Source organism: Cottoperca gobio, unplaced genomic scaffold (genome assembly GCF_900634415.1).
Source record: "Cottoperca gobio unplaced genomic scaffold, fCotGob3.1 fCotGob3_317arrow_ctg1, whole genome shotgun sequence".
Classification (NCBI taxonomy): Eukaryota; Metazoa; Chordata; class Actinopteri; order Perciformes; family Bovichtidae; genus Cottoperca; species Cottoperca gobio.
Window position 1 is genome coordinate 1 of NW_021166925.1, and position 19,408 is coordinate 19,408.

At 40.4% G+C, this 19,408-nt stretch overlaps 1 protein-coding gene across 4 annotated transcripts; it reads left to right on the plus strand.

The window, feature by feature from the left end:
- The first annotated feature begins 13,551 nt into the window (after positions 1–13,551).
- Positions 13,552–17,620, plus strand: LOC115005543 (2-aminoethanethiol dioxygenase-like). 4 transcript variants are annotated; one of them, XR_003831962.1, is made up of 4 exons: positions 13,552–13,794; positions 14,798–14,822; positions 14,999–16,001; positions 17,553–17,620. XR_003831962.1 is itself a non-coding variant. In XM_029427410.1 (3 exons), exons 1-3 carry the CDS (start codon positions 13,716–13,718, stop codon positions 15,906–15,908), a joined length of 1,014 nt encoding a protein of 337 aa, XP_029283270.1. In that variant the 5' UTR covers positions 13,552–13,715; the 3' UTR covers positions 15,909–17,529. The 4 variants fall into 4 exon arrangements, 3 of the variants coding, with proteins under 3 accessions (XP_029283270.1, XP_029283272.1, XP_029283271.1); XM_029427410.1 differs by lacking the exon at positions 17,553–17,620 and having other exon boundaries at positions 14,999–17,529; XM_029427412.1 differs by lacking the exons at positions 14,798–14,822; positions 17,553–17,620 and having other exon boundaries at positions 13,567–13,794; positions 14,999–17,529.
- The last annotated feature ends 1,788 nt before the right edge of the window (positions 17,621–19,408 follow it).

The following is a 19,408-nucleotide window of genomic DNA, read 5'->3' on the forward strand; positions in this document are numbered from 1 at the left end:
GACCGAATTAACACGCATGTGCCGCACGATGGTTCACGCACAACGACACAGACAGTAAACGCCTATTGTCTCTCACACACACACACACACACACACAGTGTTGCCAATCTGCCTTATTAAGTTAAAGTTAAATTAACTTATTCAGACCGTCGGAGAAAATGTGAGAAATATATTTCATATTGTAATTCAGCTCTTCTCTCTCTCCTCAGTTAATATGATTTAATACTTTACATTCTTGTAAATAGAAACTGATTCGTAAGTAGTTTTGTATGAAGAAACCGATGAATAAATACTGTTTTAGATAATAAATTAGTCTCTGTGTATAAACATTTGGCCAAAAACGTAATTGGCAGGTCAGACTTGAAAAACATTATAAATCAGAAATAATAATCGCCCAATAAAATGTTGATCATTGCATCTCTAATAGAAAGTTATTCTCTAATAGAAAGTTATTCTCTAATAGAAAGTTATAGAAAGTTATTCTCTAATAGAAAGTTATTCTCTAATAGAAAGTTATTCTCTAATAGAAAGTTATAGAAAGTTATTCTCTAATAGAAAGTTATTCTCTAATAGAAAGTTATTCTCTAATAGAAAGTTATAGAAAGTTATTCTCTAATAGAAAGTTATAGAAGTTATTCTCTAATAGAAAGTTATAGAAAGTTATTCTCTAATAGAAAGTTATTCTCTAATAGAAAGTTATCTATAGAAAGTTATTCTCTAATAGAAAGTTATTCTCTAATAGAAGTAGAAGTATTCTCTAATAGAAAGTTATTCTCTAATAGAAAGTTATTCTAATAGAAAGTTATTCTCTAATAGAAAGTTATAGAAAGTTATTCTCTAATAGAAAGTTATAGAAAGTTATTCTCTAATAGAAAGTTATTCTCTAATAGAAAGTTATAGAAAGTTATTCTCTAATAGAAAGTTATTCTCTAATAGAAAGTTATAGAAAGTTATTCTCTAATAGAAAGTTATAGAAAGTTATTCTCTAACAGAAAGTTATTCTCTAACAGAAAGTTATTCTCTAACAGAAAGTTATTCTCTAATAGAAAGTTATAGAAAGTTATTCTCTAATAGAAAGTTATTCTCTAATAGAAAGTTATTCTCTAATAGAAAGTTATTCTCTAATAGAAAGTTATAGAAAGTTATTCTCTAATAGAAAGTTATAGAAAGTTATTCTCTAATAGAAAGTTATTCTCTAATAGAAAGTTATAGAAAGTTATTCTCTAATAGAAAGTTATTCTCTAATAGAAAGTTATAGAAAGTTATTCTCTAATAGAAAGTTATAGAAAGTTATTCTCTAACAGAAAGTTATTCTCTAACAGAAAGTTATTCTCTAACAGAAAGTTATTCTCTAATAGAAAGTTATAGAAAGTTATTCTCTAATAGAAAGTTATAGAAAGTTATTCTCTAATAGAAAGTTATTCTCTAATAGAAAGTTATTCTCTAATAGAAAGTTATAGAAAGTTATTCTCTAATAGAAAGTTATTCTCTAATAGAAAGTTATTCTCTAATAGAAAGTTATTCTCTAATAGAAAGTTATTCTCTAATAGAAAGTTATTCTCTAATAGAATTATTTAGAGAATTGACTCAGAGATAACTTCCACTTTATGAGCAACACTTCCTGTAAAGATATTCTTGATTTAAAGTATTGTTAGATTCCTGTCTTCCTCTGAGGGGTCGGACAGACCACCAGAATCTCTCCTAAGACTTCCAGAGACTCAGACTCATCGTCTTCTGCAGCAGTGAAGCTTGTTTTGATTAAAATGGGGGGGGGGGGGGGGGGTTTCTACTGCTCCCATCAGAAACACATTATCTGCCCAATGAGGCCGTTTAGAAATCAGTTTAATTAGCAAAGGATCCTCCCCACAGCTGACCCGGTTAGGGTGCTGCTCCACACGCTGGTGATTAACTTCATCTCTACAGGAACATTGTTTTGGAGCTGCTGTTCCGCCCTCGCAGCTCAGATTTGGTTGGTGAAGCACAGACAGGAGTTTGATGACAGCAGACCTTGTGTTGAAGAGGCTTCACACGGCAGGTGGGAGGTGTTCGCTACATCAGGACCAATTCAGATACTGTCTGATAATTGTACATAAAGAGAAACGTTAGATATGTTGACTATGAAAATACTTTATTGTGATATTTATTTTTTCCAGAGCAGCGCGGTCCAATGTAGCCGGTCACCCCCATCGAGGTTTTATATCAAGGTCAATATCCCTCCTCTCTTTAAAGCAGCAAAGCTCTCCGATCGAGCCGCCGATCACTATTCATTCACTCCACAACCAGCCGATGTGCGTGCAGTTTGTCGCAGGTCTGCAGGAAACCACACGTATAACGAATGTACTCCTGAGTTCACGTTTAGCCTCGCGCTGAAGAGATGTCGTGTGACCCGACGTTCGTCTCCGCCGAGGTTCGGGCTTAAACGCGCGTTACACAGAAACGGGTGGAGATTCTCCGATCACAAAATGAATGACGTCGTATCACGCTTTCATCCGAAGTGACTTACAGTGGGCGTGAATGATGCACCATTCACATCTGCAGTGGAACGCGTTAATAAGAGTAAATGTTACAGACGGTACTCGGTGTAACGTGTGAGCGTGCTGTCGTTGGTTTAGGTTCTGTTGACGGTGTTAATAGATATTTTGTATACAAAGCTATTATGTGTCGTCAAGTGGAAGTAGTAGTTCTGCGGTAACGTTTATCTGGGTCACAGATTTAACCATTTAAAGCTCATCGTAGTGCAGAAGTCCTGCTGAGGAACTGGTGGCTTTAAGGAGCTCACAAACACTCTTAAAATGTTCTCGCAGAAACCTTTTTATAAAACCTGATTTATTCCACATGTATTGGACGTTTCCAACAGTTTTAAAGAATGGAGTAGATGATGTGTTTAGTTCAGTAATACTTATGTTACTGTTCAATACGGTCTAAAGAGGGTTAGGGTTAGGGTTGAGGGTTAGGGTTCCATCATCACACTTTAGGCTCTGCTGCTGTGAGGCCGAGTGTTCCTGCTGGCTGCTGCTGTCCATTAAAACCCTGTTTCTGCTGCTGCCACAAAGCAGGCAGGAGAAGTGGAGAGTTCATCAATCCTTCTGTCAAGAACCACATGTTGGGATCAGCCTCCTCACACACACACACACACACACACACAGACACACACACAGACACACACACACACACAGACACACCCACACACATACACACACAGACACACACACACACACAGACAGACACACACAGACAGACACACACACAGACACACACACACACAGAGACACACACACCACACAGACACCACAGACCCACCTACAGACACACACACACACAACACCACACAGACACACACACACAGACACACACCACACCAGACACCACACACACACAATACTCACACACAGACACACACGAGACACACGAGATACTCACACACACACAGACACACCAACACACACATACAGACACAGACCACACACAGACACACACACACACAGACACACACAGAAACCACACATACACACACACACACACACACACACACAGACACAACACACACACACAGATACTCACACACACAGACACACACAGACACCCAGATACTCACCACACACATACAGACACACACACACGAGAACACACAGACACACACACACAGACACAACAGACACACACAGACAGACACACACAGCACACACACACAGACACACACAGACACACACACACACACAGAGAACACACAGACAGACAGACACACACACAGACAGACACACACACAGACAACACACAGACACACCACACACACAGACAACACACACACAGACACACACACACACAGACACACACAGACAACACACACACAGACAACACACACACAGACACACACACACACAGACAACACACACAGACACACACACACACAGACACACACAGACACACACACAGACAACACACACACACAGACACACACACACACAGACACACACACACACACAGATACTCACACACACAGGACACACAGACCACACACAGACACACACACCAGACACACCACACCACACACAGGTTGGTATAATGAGACTTTACAACATGTGGTTACTTGTTACATTTCTTCTGGTAGATTTCCAACTTTACTCTCAGAAGTTCAGTTTTCTCCTGTGAATATTCCCCCCCCCCCCCCCCCCCCAGGCTCTGTAATGTATTTATGTTTATAACCTAAAGTCGCCCTAATACGTCGTAGTAGTCGGCGTTCTCCAGGGAACCCGGTTTCTCTAACCCTGCACTCTCTGGTTATTAAAGTGCTCGCACGCTTTAAACTCACGTCGTCTCTCAACACGACCTGATCTCGCTCTCCATCTTTACGTCTGTTGGAATAATAACTGAAACTGGAGTTTTTATGCAAACAGCAGCATCACTCTTGAAAGATGTGTGTGTGTGTGTGTGTTGTGTGTGTGTGTGTGTGTGTGTGTGTGTGTGTGTGGAAGATGCATGAGGCAGCCCTACTACTACATATGTAGCTGTTGTGTTACTGTGAAAGCATGCTTCATATGTAGCAACAAAGTACTTCTACTGTTATCTTGTACTGTGTGTACTTTTGTAGCAGAGCGAGGTCTATTTTAATGGTACAGGATTTGAAGGAGCGTTGCACTAACCCAACAAAGCACTTGGCTTGGCGCTGGTTTCATATGAAGGAGGGTTGTGAAGCGGACAATCAGCCGGGGTCACGCACAGTGTTTGGAGACGGAGAGAGAACAAGTATTATAACTGCAGTTAATGTTAGTTTGATTATGACACTACTACCTTTCTATGCCGGGAGTCGGTAGAGATTCAAGTTAGTTTTACGTTCAGTATCCTTCAGTTCTCCATGTTTGTCCGTAGGGATTTCGTTTGCAGAAGTAATCTCTAGTTCTGTGCCTTCTCTGAGAAACTGTTGTCTGTATAACACTGTGCAAAATGCAATACTGTGAAGAACTGTCGGTCTGTGTGAGAACCATCCAAGATTAAGAACATGACGCCACTTTGTTTTTATTCACATCATTTTATTGCAAAGTTTCCCTTAAAATCAAACTTCCCTTCTCACTTTAGGGACGTTAATGTGATTATCTTTACTGCAGTACTCACACATGGCCACACGAGGTCGCCCTCCTGCTACAGGAGGATTAAACTTCACCTTCTTCAGTCATTGAGTTACTACATTTCCCAGAATGCCCTTCATGAACTCTTTAGGCTTTTATTGACCAATATCCAAAACACATCCTCAGTTCTTGTGTGGCTGCAGGAGACGAGAGGCTGCTCCCGCTTCACGCCATGATTCACAACGTTTCAACTTCTCTGGTACCTTTGACAACCAAAACAGCAGCGTTACTTGTTTATGTTGAGAAGTGTTACGCTCAGTGACTGCTGATTGTAAACGTTTCCACAGAGGTCAGAGGTTAGAGGTTCAGAACGCAGCACTATGACTCCGTTATCTCCGTATAGAGCTCAGTCACGGGGCTGATGGGAGATCACTGAAACATCGCTGTTCCTGTGTACAAATAACTTCCATTTGGAATGATGCACTTTAACAACAACCTTAAGATATAATATTCTTTTACTTCATGTTAGAGCCCAGAAAATACTGATTGATATTTAAAAGTAAAGAAATTAAAAACCTTTTTGATACAAATCCCTAAAATGTTATTTAAGAGTTTTGACCGACAAACGAGACATTTTAAAATGAAAAACTCAAATGCAAGAAGATTTTATTAAAGTTGAGATAATAAAAAGAAGTAAAATGACGGATATGAACAGGTGTTGTGGAGAAGCCTTTATCGTTAACATTAAACCGTAAGGACGTTATTACCACGACTCTCTGAGCTCCAGGGAAAACACAAATATGTTAAAGTGGCAAAACTCACGATCCTTTTCATCTGTGCTTTGAAGCATCTGTTTATAATAAAAGGATTCAGCCTGAGAACCAGATCCAGAGCAATATATATATTACTCTGAGAAATAAATCTCACAAGTGTCTTCACAAAATGCCTTTTCAAAGATAAACAAGGACATGTGTTTGAAGGGACTCCATTAAATCAAAGTAAACCTCCCAACGCTGCATTCAAGTGCTCCTGGGATAATCCTGTTCTGCAGACTTCTGTGCGTTAATGAGTTTTAGGTCGTATTGTGGAAACAACATGAGATCTGCTGATGTTATTGCTCAGAGCGTTTAAACATTCACCTGAATTTTCCAAATTGGGAACAAATTATTCCGACACCACGTGAATGCAGCATCAATGTTAGCGAACGTGGAACATGAAGTGTGTATCCGCCTCGTGATTCCCAAACATAAGCTCCATGGTGGAGGTGATAACAGGACAAGTCTAATGTTATTGTTTCAAACATGAGCTGCTGCTCAGTGTCAAGACGTGACGACCTAACGAGTGTCTGCTGAAGAGAAGCATTGAGGACCGCTCCTGCTGCTCCTGCAGCTCCTGCAGCTCCTGCAGCTCCTGTAGCTCCTGCAGCTCCTGCTGCTCCTGCAGCTCCTGCTGCTCCTGCTGCTCCTGCAGCTCCTGCAGCTCCTGCAGCTCCTGCTGCTCCTGCAGCTCCTGCAGCTCCTGCTGCTCCTGCTGCTCCTACAGCTCCTGCAGCTCCTGCAGCTCCTGCTGCTCCTGCAGCTCCTGCTGCTCCTACAGCTCCTGCAGCTCCTGCAGCTCCTGCTGCTCCTGCAGCTCCTGCAGCTCCTGCAGCTCCTGCTGCTCCTGCAGCTCCTGCAGCTCCTGCTGCTCCTGCAGCTCCTGCTGCTCCTGCAGCTCCTGCTGCTCCTGCAGCTCCTGCAGCTCCTCGCTCTTAAACCCTACAAATAAAAAGGTTTCGTCTCAGCCTGATTGGCCGAGAGGTGATCGGATCACAGTCCATGCAGTTGTTTTGTGTTTATTATAGTGCATATCATTTCATTCAAATGTCACAGTACTAACACTGTGCTGTGAGCCGATGTGCAATTCCTTTGTACTACTTTATTTATTGTGCCTTATTTGTGCAATATTTCATATGTGCCATACCTTTACCTCTTTATTTATTGTATATTGTATATGGTGTATATCTCTTACTTTTAGTTCTAGTTGTAAATGTTTGCTGTTGGAGGGTTAGTAAAGTACGTGTATAACTGTTATCTGTGCATATGACAATAAATATCTTGAATCTTGAGATAAAACAAAGTGGAACGACAACAAGGACTAAAAGAACGAGTTACTGCTACAACTCAGACGTGGCTGAGGACTTGTGTCTCCTCTTTGTTGTGTTTCTACACGTCTGACCCAGCACAGCGTCTGAACGTGAGGGCAGGATGTGAAGCGCCTCGTTATGTTCTGGTTCCTGATGCATCACAGCGTGTCAACAAACACTGCAGGCTGCTGTTTGTCTTTCATGGAGAGAGTAAACACAATAACACCACGCTTTGACGTCACGCTCTCGGCCCACACGCTTCGGCCGTGAAATCAGCGCTCTGACGTCGGACGATCTCTGCAGAGCAAAAAGAAAAGGATGTGTTCTGAAAGCGTCACGCTGCTCCTATCAGCATCAGCATCTACAGATTGTCCCCCTGCAGGCCGGCCGCAATCTGAGGCCATGTGGGCCGCAGAGAACAGACCTCTGCCAGCAGCCGTGTTGTTGTCCAAGGAGAGAAGAGAGAAGCCGATTGTTAACACTTCTCACGTGCTGCTCACAGATTCAGTTGCAGGATTTCGACCCATTTTTCTACAGAAAAGTCACGACTGCTGTAATTATGTTTCTGGGTGAACTCCACTTCCAAAGTAAAAGCCAGAGTCTACGTGATGTCAGTCGTTGCATGTGAAGCTGCCCTGTGGGACTCTTCGGGCCTCCAGATCCAGTTTCCTGTCTATACCCTGCGGACTAAAGCCTGTCACTAAACACATTTGGATCCACTCAAGTTGAAGTGTCCGAGGGACAACGGCACGCAAAGCTGGGAGAAATAAAACTGCTGCGTGAAAAAGGCTGATTGGATGATCTGAAGTCTTTATTTGTACATTAAAAAGAATGCGTTTCAGGTGGAAAGTCTCTACTGTTGGAAAAGATGAGCTTTAGCAGAACACAACATTGAGTTTAGATATTTGATAACAACATGTAATAGATTTTCACTTCACTGTGTGAGAACACGTCTTGTGCGTGGAGACATTCAATTAATGCTTTTAGTCCAAATCTGGAACATTAAATTAGAGGAGTGATGAACTTCAGCCGCTCGTGTCCAAAACAAACAACAACCACGACAAGACATGACCTGCAAAAAACATGTCGACGACACACGTGCAACAGAACTAACATCCATTAGGATATATAATCGGAATAATATAAAGATTTTCCAGACAAAACTTTTTCCTTTTCTTAAATCGACGCAGAAGACAGAACTATTTACATCAGAGTTAGAAAATACAAGATGTTTCTCCTCCCCTGCCTCTCAGGGCTTCTGTATTAGTGCGATGTGGGCAGTTCTGCGAACGATCAATCTTCACTTCCCACGATGCCCTTCACACGCAGACGAGTTGTCATCAGGCGATGTGGAAGCATCAGGAGCACCAGAGGCTGCCGAGCTCAAGGATGAGCTGCATCACCTACCTGTGTATAATAAATGTGTAGCCACGGACGTGTTGTTATGGTTTCCTGCACAATAAATAAGAATGCATCAAAATCAATGTGGTAGCTAATCTTTGACATCCCAGATTTAAATAAAAGAATAATCCCCTTTGCATTTAGTAGTAAAAAAATGAATGGTTTTATTTTTATTAGTTTAAAAAATAATGTCATTATGTAAATCAACTTGCATTTAAAAGGTTAGAATTCTGAAAATTAATTAATATTTAGCAGTTATGATGAGGAATGAATGTAACTTAAAATAATATTAATAAATCATTTCATGGCAGTTTTTTATTACTTCAACATTTTGTCCTCGAAAGACATCAGAGCAACTTTAAAGTGACAGAAGTGACATCAATCTGTAGTCTGCACACAACAACATACACAACCTCTGCTGTTTACCGTGTTATAAATATACAAGACTGTGTGTGTGTGTGTGTGTGTTTATTTGATTTGGAGGTCGACCTACGCACGGCTTCCACAGTTTGGCTCGACTTCAGGTCTAAAATAGTCAGAGCTCTGAATCACGCTGCCTATTTTCAGCCTGCCTTCGCTTCCCACTATTAAAAACAACATGTTGCTCCAGGAGAACTTCGACCTCACACACACACACACACACACACACACACACACACACACACACTCGGTCACATCGTGAGTAGGTGGGTGTCAAACTGATCAAAGGAAGTGAGATGAGCTGTGTGGGAGCAGGTGACACGATGTTTGTCCTCATGATCACGACAAGTTTAAATTGTATTTTTATTATTGTGGCTATTGAAATGTGGGAGCGTCCTGGGGGCTAAGTGGGCGGGAGGAAGGTCCACATTCTGGATTCAAATCCCACGACAGCATGTAAGTGTCAGTCATGTGTCCTCACAGGTAGTGACTCCGCTGATGTTTAGGGACAACATAGGTCGGTGCAGGGATGATGTATTTTTATGTTTACGTTTATGTTACTGACACGCTTTGTTCAGCAGGATAATCTCCACATATTAACCACTGTTACGTTGTTTAAAGTGTAACTGCAAAAGAAGTAAAAGCTAAATAAAGCACGTCACGTGATTTCACATCACTACAACGTATTTTATTTTGTAGAAAACAACTCTTAAGCTTGTGTTAACCACAGATCTTGTTTCAGTCACCTAACCAAACACACATTCAAAACTAAACATTGAGTTCCAGACGAGGGAACAGGAAGTGCTAAAATGCTAAGTCATTTACGAGTTTTAGTCCTGCAGCTCTCTAGTGAAAGAAATAAAACGTTTTCTTTTCCTTTCGCGTGATCTGATTATTGTTTCTAAACAGCTCTCGCTCAACGTCGCACCCACATTGTTGAAATCAGCTAAATATGTAAAATCTGCAGCGCATTTCCACTATTATCTTCTAGAAACACGTCACTTTGGGAGATTTCAGAACAATACTCCTGAGCGAGACTTGGTTAGATGTTTTTCATCTTTGAGGAGTAATGATGTCATGTTGTTATTTGTTTCAATAAGGGAGGACACAATTATGTATTTTTGTATCTTAGTAATTGTGCAAATAATGTCAACTAAACTTCTTGAATTCAGTTTCAGACAAAACATCAAAACTCTCTCCATCACATCAGTCCTCGGCCTCCCACTGTTCCTGCTTCTCTCTGTTTTATTCGCAATAATAAAACACAAGTAAACCTTTTAATAGGCTGCGAAATTTCTCCAAAAAAAATCTCTTTATCAGGTTAATTTCCATAAAGTAGGCTGTCATCTCTCTCTTTCTATGAGCGTGTGTGGGTGGGTGTTTCCCAGTAGAAAGACTTCCAAATTAACCGCCCACGTCTGTACAATAAAATGCCAAACACGGATGCCACAACAAGTGAGTCACACTCACGTACATGAGTTAATGATCTTGTGGTGACTAATGTGTGTTTCTTACCAACAAAGAAACAACCATTTTTTAAAATTATATTTGAGGCCTACTGAACTTCCAGCTGGATCTGTGTGATGGAAAAGCGGACACGTGACCTTTTGAGCCCAAAAAGCTGCAAGATTTCATTCTTAAATTTAATGGATGAAGATGACATCCACTTCTGGGTGGGATTAGGTTATTTTAGGCGGCCTTCCAGAGTGCCTTCAAGTACCCCTTCATGTAGTTAGCTAAAAAAAAGGGACAAACAGTTCAAGTAATAGGAGTAATTGGTAACAGTAATGGATGAACAGTTGAAACAGTTAGCTAAAAGTGATGGACAAACAGTTTAAACTGTTAGCTAAAAGTGATGGATAAACAGTTAAAACAGTTAGCTAAAAGTGACAGATAAACAGTTGAAACAGTTAGCTAAAAGTGATGGATAAACAGTAGAAACAGTTAGCTAAAAGTGATGGATGAACAGTTAAAACAGTTAGCTAAAAGTGACAGATAAAGCTAAAAGTGATGGATAAACAGTTGAAACAGTTAGCTAAAAGTGATGGATAAACAGTTGAAACAGTTAGCTAAAAGTGATGGATAAACAGTTTAAACAGTTAGCTAAAAGTGACAGATAAACAGTTGAAACAGTTAGCTAAAAGTGATGGATAAACAGTTGAAACAGTTAGCTAAAAGTGATGGATAAACAGTTGAAACAGTTAGCTAAAAGTGATGGATAAACAGTTGAAACTGTTAGCTAAAAGTGATGGATAAACAGTTGAAACAGTTAGCTAAAAGTGATGGATAAACAGTTGAAACAGTTAGCTAAAAGTGATGGATAAACAGTTGAAACAGTTAGCTAAAAGTGATGGATAAACAGTTTAAACAGTTAGCTAAAAGTGACAGATAAACAGTTGAAACAGTTAGCTAAAAGTGATGGATAAACAGTTGAAACAGTTAGCTAAAAGTGATGGATAAACAGTTTAAACAGTTAGCTAAAAGTGATGGATAAACAGTTGAAACTGTTAGCTAAAAGTGATGGATAAACAGTTGAAATAGTTAGCTAAAAGTGATGGATAAACAGTAGAAACAGTTAGCTAAAAGTGACAGATAAACAGTTGAAACAGTTAGCTAAAAGTGATGAATAAACAGTTTAAACAGTTAGCTAAAAGTGACAGATAAACAGTTGAAACAGTTAGCTAAAAGTGATGAATAAACAGTTTAAACAGTTAGCTAAAAGTGACAGATAAACAGTAGAAACAGTTAGCTAAAAGTGACAGATAAACAGTTGAAACAGTTAGCTAAAAGTGATGGATAAACAGTTTAAACAGTTAGCTAAAAGTGACAGATAAACAGTTGAAACAGTTAGCTAAAAGTGATGGATAAACAGTTGAAACAGTTAGCTAAAAGTGACAGATAAACAGTTGAAACAGTTAGCTAAAAGTGATGGATAAACAGTTTAAACAGTTAGCTAAAAGTGATGGATAAACAGTTTAAACAGTTAGCTAAAAGTGACAGATAAACAGTTGAAACAGTTAGCTAAAAGTGACAGATAAACAGTTGAAACAGTTAGCTAAAAGTGATGAATAAACAGTTTAAACAGTTAGCTAAAAGTGACAGATAAACAGTTGAAACAGTTAGCTAAAAGTGATGGATAAACAGTAGAAACAGTTAGCTAAAAGTGATGGATAAACAGTTGAAATAGTTAGCTAAAAGTGATGGATAAACAGTAGAAACAGTTAGCTAAAAGTGACAGATAAACAGTTGAAACAGTTAGCTAAAAGTGATGGATAAACAGTTGAAACAGTTAGCTAAAAGTGATGGATAAACAGTTGAAATAGTTAGCTAAAAGTGATGGATAAACAGTAGAAACAGTTAGCTAAAAGTGATGGATAAACAGTTAAAACAGTTAGCTAAAAGTGATGGACAAACAGTTGAAACTGTTAGCTAAAAGTGACAGATAAACAGTTGAAACTGTTAGCTAAAAGTGATGGACAAACAGTTGAAACGGTTAGCTAAAAGTGACAGATAAACAGTTGAAACTGTTAGCTAAAAGTGATGGATAAACAGTTGAAACTGTTAGCTAAAAGTGATGGACAAACAGTTGAAACGGTTAGCTAAAAGTGATGGATAAACAGTTTAAACAGTTAGCTAAAAGTGACAGACAAACAGTTGAAACTGTTAGCTAAAAGTGACAGATAAACAGTTGAAACTGTTAGCTAAAAGTGATGGACAAACAGTTGAAACGGTTAGCTAAAAGTGATGGATAAACAGTTTAAACAGTTAGCTAAAAGTGACAGATAAACAGTTGAAACGGTTAGCTAAAAGTGACAGACAAACAGTTGAAACTGTTAGCTAAAAGTGACAGATAAACAGTTGAAATAGTTAGCTAAAAGTGATGGATAAACAGTAGAAACAGTTAGCTAAAAGTGATGGACAAACAGTTGAAACGTTTTTTTTTATTAATGTTTTAACTTAATTGTATATAGTACTCTTTTTTAAATATGTATACCTTATTCATATATAAGCCTATATATTTCTTTTTCTTCTTTTTTTGACTGCTGAACTGACATGCTCTCCCTCTCAAACACATTTCATTGTACCGTTGACCCTGTATTAACCTATATTTGACAAACAAAACTTGAAACAGTTAGCTAAAAGCTAGATAACAAGATATGTACTGTAAACATTGATATTTGGTTGAAGTTTTTTATAACCCCACGAGGCAGGACATTAAATAAATAAGAATTCATTATCAGTGCAGTTCAAACATTACCTGTGTTGACTGTATTTGAGTAATGAGGGCAAAGATCATTAAAAGTTAAATATTCTATGGCATAGCCTACTGGGTATTGTAGTGCATTGTCTTGGCAGTTAGTAGGTTTTAAAAATACTTTAATTAATTCACATGGAGAGTATCCGTGGTTATATAAAGCATGTGACAACAATAATATCTTTATTTTGTCAATATTTTAATGAAACATCATTTGTGTCAGTGACTACAGTATTGATGACCGATTGACTACATGTCCCACAATGCACTAGATGTAAACCGGTAAAGTGGTGCGGACGTGTTTGACAGTTATTCAAAAATGGGGCCGTGAAGTCGGTAAGACTGACCGCTTCTGAGTCAAATCCTCTCTGAAAGTCATCCCCGCAGATTTATATCATCATATATTTGTTGTGTTATTTTTCTCACGTGTTCATAATGGGAAAAAACACGAATGAATGAGCACGAGGAGCAGAAAGCAGGCAGTTTCAAGCAGGCAATGAACGTGGCTGACCAAAGAGACGGACAAAGAGGTGAGCTCTCACTCTGCCATTTCGTTAAAATATTAATATTTTCACTGATATTACATTGTGTTTTTATTTCTATGGTGACAACTCAATTCGTTTGTAAAATGTATTTTTAAATTCATATTAGTATTTTTTGTGACACAAACAAACAATACTTGATTTATTTTTGACCAAGTGCAGACACAAGACTGGAAGCTTCAGTTAACATATATTATTTTGTTAATAATATATTATTTATTAGACAATGAAAGGCCAGATTGACATCTTAATTCGTGCCAAGGATAACACCCAGAAGAGGATATATTTCCGATATATAATAATAATAATAAGAATAATAAGAATAATAAGAATAATAATAAGAAGAAGAAGAAGAAGAAAGTTTACTCATGGAGCACTTTTCATACAAGGCTCAAAATGCTTTGCAAAATTAAATAAAAATGCAACACATTTAAACAAGGGCAAATAAACAGTCAAATTAGACAATAAAAAGACAATAGATGCTAAAATGTACAAGTGAAATAAAAAAAACCTTAATAATGAAGGGAGAATAAGTAAAACAAAAACTATAATATTAGAACAATGACATTATTTCTTATCCAAAGTTAATAAATAGGTTTTAATCTGTCGTTTAAAGATGTTCACAGAAATCATAACATGTTAGATCTGTACCACATTTAATAACTAATACACTGTAGCCACAAGTATTTATTAATGATTATTTTTAAATGTGTGTACGTTGAAGTTATATGTTGTTGTTTTTATTCACCCTGATTGTTATTGCCCATGATTTTTTTTTCCTACGCATAATGGTGGAAAGTAACTAAGTAGATTACATTTATTCAAGTACTGTACTGAAGTATAATTTTTATATACATTTTTTTCTACCTCTACTACATCTTAGAGGGAAACACTTTACTCTTTACTGCACTACAGTTGTTTGATAAGTTTACAGATGCTGATTATAAATACAAAACATAATCAACTAATAAATGGTGATGTATTATTATAGATGAAGCTACCCAGCAGCATATAAAGTAAGTTAATTATAATGAGCTGCACCGATCCAATACATAATGAGCACTTTGACTTTTGCTACTTTAAGTATATTTTAATGCTAATACTTCTCTACTTTTACTTGTAACCGAGTATTTTTACATTGTAATATTACTCGTTTTACTGGAGTAAAATATCTGAATACTTCCTGTGTGAGTGACGAGCAGCTCCTGCTACAACCACCCAAAGGACGAAGAAGACTGTGCGGAGTGAGTCATCTTGCCAACACACGATCTTTGGCGCTAGCTAAAGTGCTAACACGCGACAAGTGGAGCGCGAGCAGCGCCGTTCCTCGCTCCGGTATGATGCCAGGTGACAGCAACATGACCTCCATCGTTCAGAGGATAGCTCGGCAGGCTCTCGCCACCTTCAGGAGCCCCCCCCGGGCCGGCGAGGAGGCCGCTAAATCTTTCCTGGAGCACCAGAGCAAACTAAGGAGCTTGATGACGGAAGTGCGAGCGGCGGACCTGAAGCTCGTCCCGCGGAGAGCCGACGACAGCTCGCCCGTACTCCCGTACCAGCACCACGGCGGGCCCCCGGTCACCTACATGCACATCTGCGAGACGGACCAGTTCAGCATGGGGGTATTTCTGCTGAAAAGCGGTGCCTCCATCCCGTTGCACGACCACCCGGGGATGCACGGCATTCTCAAAGTCATGTACGGCAAGGTCAGGATCAGCTGCTTCGACAGGCTGGAGCGGCCGGGCGGCAGCACGCAGGCGGCCGCGCCTCCGCCGCTCCCCCCGGCGCAGGTGGGCGCTCTGCGGCGCTCCTTGCTCCGCTCCACCGAGGAGTACACGGAGGAGAGCGGCCCGTGCGTGCTCTCCCCTGACCGGGACAACCTCCACCAGATCGACGCCGTGGACGGACCCACGGCGTTCATGGACATCCTGGCCCCGCCGTACGACCCGGACGACGACAGAGACTGTCACTACTACAAAGTGCTGACAGAAGCGCAGGTTACCATCACAGAGAAGGACCAGGAGGTCTGGCTCATGGAGATCTCGCAGCCTCCGGATTTCTGGTGCGGAGCGGAACCGTACCCGGGCCCGGAGGTCTGCTTCTGAGACCTGCAGTCCCAACATGTCTTCTTTTGTCGGGCTGGTTATGCACCCTGTGTGGCACAAGGCCGAACTGTTAGTGAACAGGCGGGTCAGAATGTAAGTGTGCAGAGTATCTGGTCCTGTAAGTAATGTTTTCATGCACAAATGTCAGAAAATGCCTTAAAAAATGGAGATTTCCCTCCTTTCTCTGTTTTATATCGTATAAAGTGAATATCTTTGACATTTAAAGACGTCACCTTGGACCTTGAGAAACTGGGATGCACATTTTTCACTATTTTCTGGCATTTTATACACCAAACGATGAATCCTGAACATATTAGTTTCGGCCCCATGCAGCCCCCGGGCGACTCCATAGTTGTGTTTTGTAAACCGTTTTCTAAAGGTTGAAATATAATAAGTTGAAGGAGAAACATTGGAGCCCTGAGGCCAGTTCCTCCTGTGATCCCAACCTCTCTGAGTCTCCAGGAAAACAGCTGGTGGAGTAATCTGACTACTTTTACCTTTAATGCACTTCCTGGTTTCCTGTATTCTAAATGTCAGAGGTAACTTCCCCCACAAAGTGATTGTGTGATGCATTAGGCTTTAATTCTAATCTCTAGAGAAGACATTTGAGTTCAGGCTGCAGGTGTTGATCACATGCACTTGGATTCAGTTTAATTAAAGGTGGTGTTATATAAACCAGGATGGAAGAACATCATCATGTGAAGGGGAAGAAACTCAAAAGCACCAAAACTGGAGCCGTAAAAGCTCAAAGTCGAGCCTGTGAGGTATTTTCTGCCTGCGAGATGCCAAGAAATGATGACATTGATGCAGGGTGCTAATGCTGCGTTCAGGGGAAACTCAGGAAGTCTGCTTCTGCTGCTTGGTCAAATACACATTTCAGCTTTCAGTAGTGCATGAAGGACATGCTGGTGGTAAAAGACGAAGCTAATATTTATTTAAAATGTGCAGGTGTACTAACCGTTGCATGGCATGCATTCTTTCCACACGGCAGCACTGAAACCATAATAATCCACTTTCTGGGAATTACCTTGAACGCAGCATTATAAACAACCTGAGCGAGTCTGTCTGGACCTCAGAGGGACTTTGGGTTTTCTTTAATCGTCTTCCTGCTTCTGGCTTTGTGGCGTTTTGATCCAGAACCATCTGTTTAAAGAGTGAAACATGTGAAACTGCAGCTTACACACTTTAACATTCATTCTTTGTTTCTTTCACTACATGTGAGGAGACTCGTCCCTGTCAAACATGTGCTGTTTGTAATGAAGTTTAAAGTGGGAGGCGTTCCAGCTCAGGAGCAAATGGAAGAGAGTAATTCCTCACAGGGAAGTGATGTTCCTTAAACACGACGCTTGTTCTGGAACTCGTTCTGGAGAACGTGTTTAGAACGATGCATTTCAGACGACTTTTAGTTCAATCTACGTCATAATGTGTTATAAAAACTTGAGTTTCTGCAACGTTTAGATTTAACAGCAGAGGAAGAATCGTGCGGTCGTATCTGTGGGGTGAAGAACTGATCAGCTGATGCTTCCTCCACAGCTCCTGACAGCCGCAGTCTCCTGTTAAATGATCAGTATCCTGTGTTTCTGCCTGTAATGAATATTAAAATGTGTTTATTTTGCCTAAATATGTCTCGTTTATTTACTTCAGAGTGACGAGAAGAACCAGGACGTTCCTCCTCAGGACGTTCCTCCTCAGGACGTTCCTCCTCAGGACGTTCCTCCTCAGGACGTTCCTCAGGACGTTCCTCCTCAGGACGTTCCTCAGGACGTTACTCCTCAGGACGTTCCTCCTCAGGACGTTCCTCAGGACGTTCCTCCTCAGGACGTTCCTCAGGACGTTCCTCAGGACGTTCCTGTCAACGTGCTGCACAGGGAAGGTTTCAGAAACTTCTTTAAAGAAATCTTTGTTTCCTGTGAAGACGTGTGAGAGAGAAGCTGAACTCTGACCTCTGACCTCTGCGTCTGCCTGACGTTTAAAGCGTCTCCTGAAACTATTCAAGTCTCATTCATGCAGGAGGAAAGTATCTAAAGACATTTAAAGTACAACTTTACTTGAGTATTTCATAAGTTCTGTTGAAGAACAATATAATCACCAAACACCTGAAGATGTAACCTGTGAATATTACAGGTGAAGACAAAACTTTATTGATCCTTCATGAATTCACAAGCTTGTGATGAACACATTAATGCACCGTAATATATATTATTTTGATGCTGATACTTTTTTAACCTGTAACTCCTTTATGTGAACATGTACATTAAATACGTTAAGCTCCATTTAGTAGCTGCTCTGCAGCTTTCTGATACAAGTCCTTGATCTTCAGCAGGAGTTTCAAATAAAAAAGAAAGTTGGGCAAAGAACAAAAACTCCAGAAGTTGAAATAAGCAGAAATAAAGAGCAGAAGGTGACGAGTCGACTTTTATTTGCATTGACAAGAAGCATCAGCGGAACAAGAGCTCGTGTCTCACGTGCGTCAGGAGGAACTGCAGCTGGAGTCTAAAGAAATATACAACCTCTTCATCAACACGTGTAACATTTATATCATGAAACAAAAACATAACGTCTAATCCTTCGTCCTTAATCCAACAAGCATGTTTAATATCGTGCAGCAGGCGCTACAGATAAAAACGCATGGGGAGGGAAGTTCAGCGTCACACCCAACATTAGCTTAGTGGAGGAAGAGGTCCAGCTTCAAGTGATCTGTTGTATTCTTCTGAAATCCACAGATGATCTTTCACTTGCATCTGAACCAGACACTGAATTATAATCCCTGAGAAGATGAAGCAGAGACGTAAAGAACATCACGACCAGACGTCACGTTTCATACAGCACAGAGAAGCGTTCACCTTCGAGTCATCCTTAAATATGAAGAGTTTTATATCAGAGTAAATGAACCTTTGAAGTGAGATGGAAATGTTTCACTATAATCTCCAGATGAAGCAATAATGAAAACCATCGCTATCTGCAGAATAATCCAGGATATGATAGAGACACGAGTCAAAGTTCAGGAAGAGATGAGAAACAAATACGTCACCAACATGATTGCACCTCCTTTCTGGAGTCTCATCTTCCAACCAGCTGCTTGAACGGGCTTTAAAAATATGTTCTGACATTTTAAAGACCAAATGATTCATCGATCATGAACAGAATCGTTAGTTGCAGCTCCACAGTGTCCAGATGTGTTAATACTCTGCTCCTGTCTGCTCCTCTCTGCTCCTCTCTGCTCCTGTCTGCTCCTCTCTGCTCCTGTCTGCTCCTCTCTGCTCCTCTCTGCTCCTCTCTGCTCCTCTCTGCTCCTGTCTGCTCCTCTCTGCTCCTGTCTGCTCCTCTCTGCTCCTGTCTGCTCCTCTCTGCTTCTGTCTGCTCCTCTCTGCTCCTGTCTGCTCCTGTCTGCTTCTCTCTGCTCCTGTCTGCTCCTCTCTGCTCCTGTCTGCTCCTCTCTGCTCCTGTCTGCTCCTCTCTGCTCCTGTCTGCTTCTCTCTGCTCCTCTCTGCTCCTGTCTG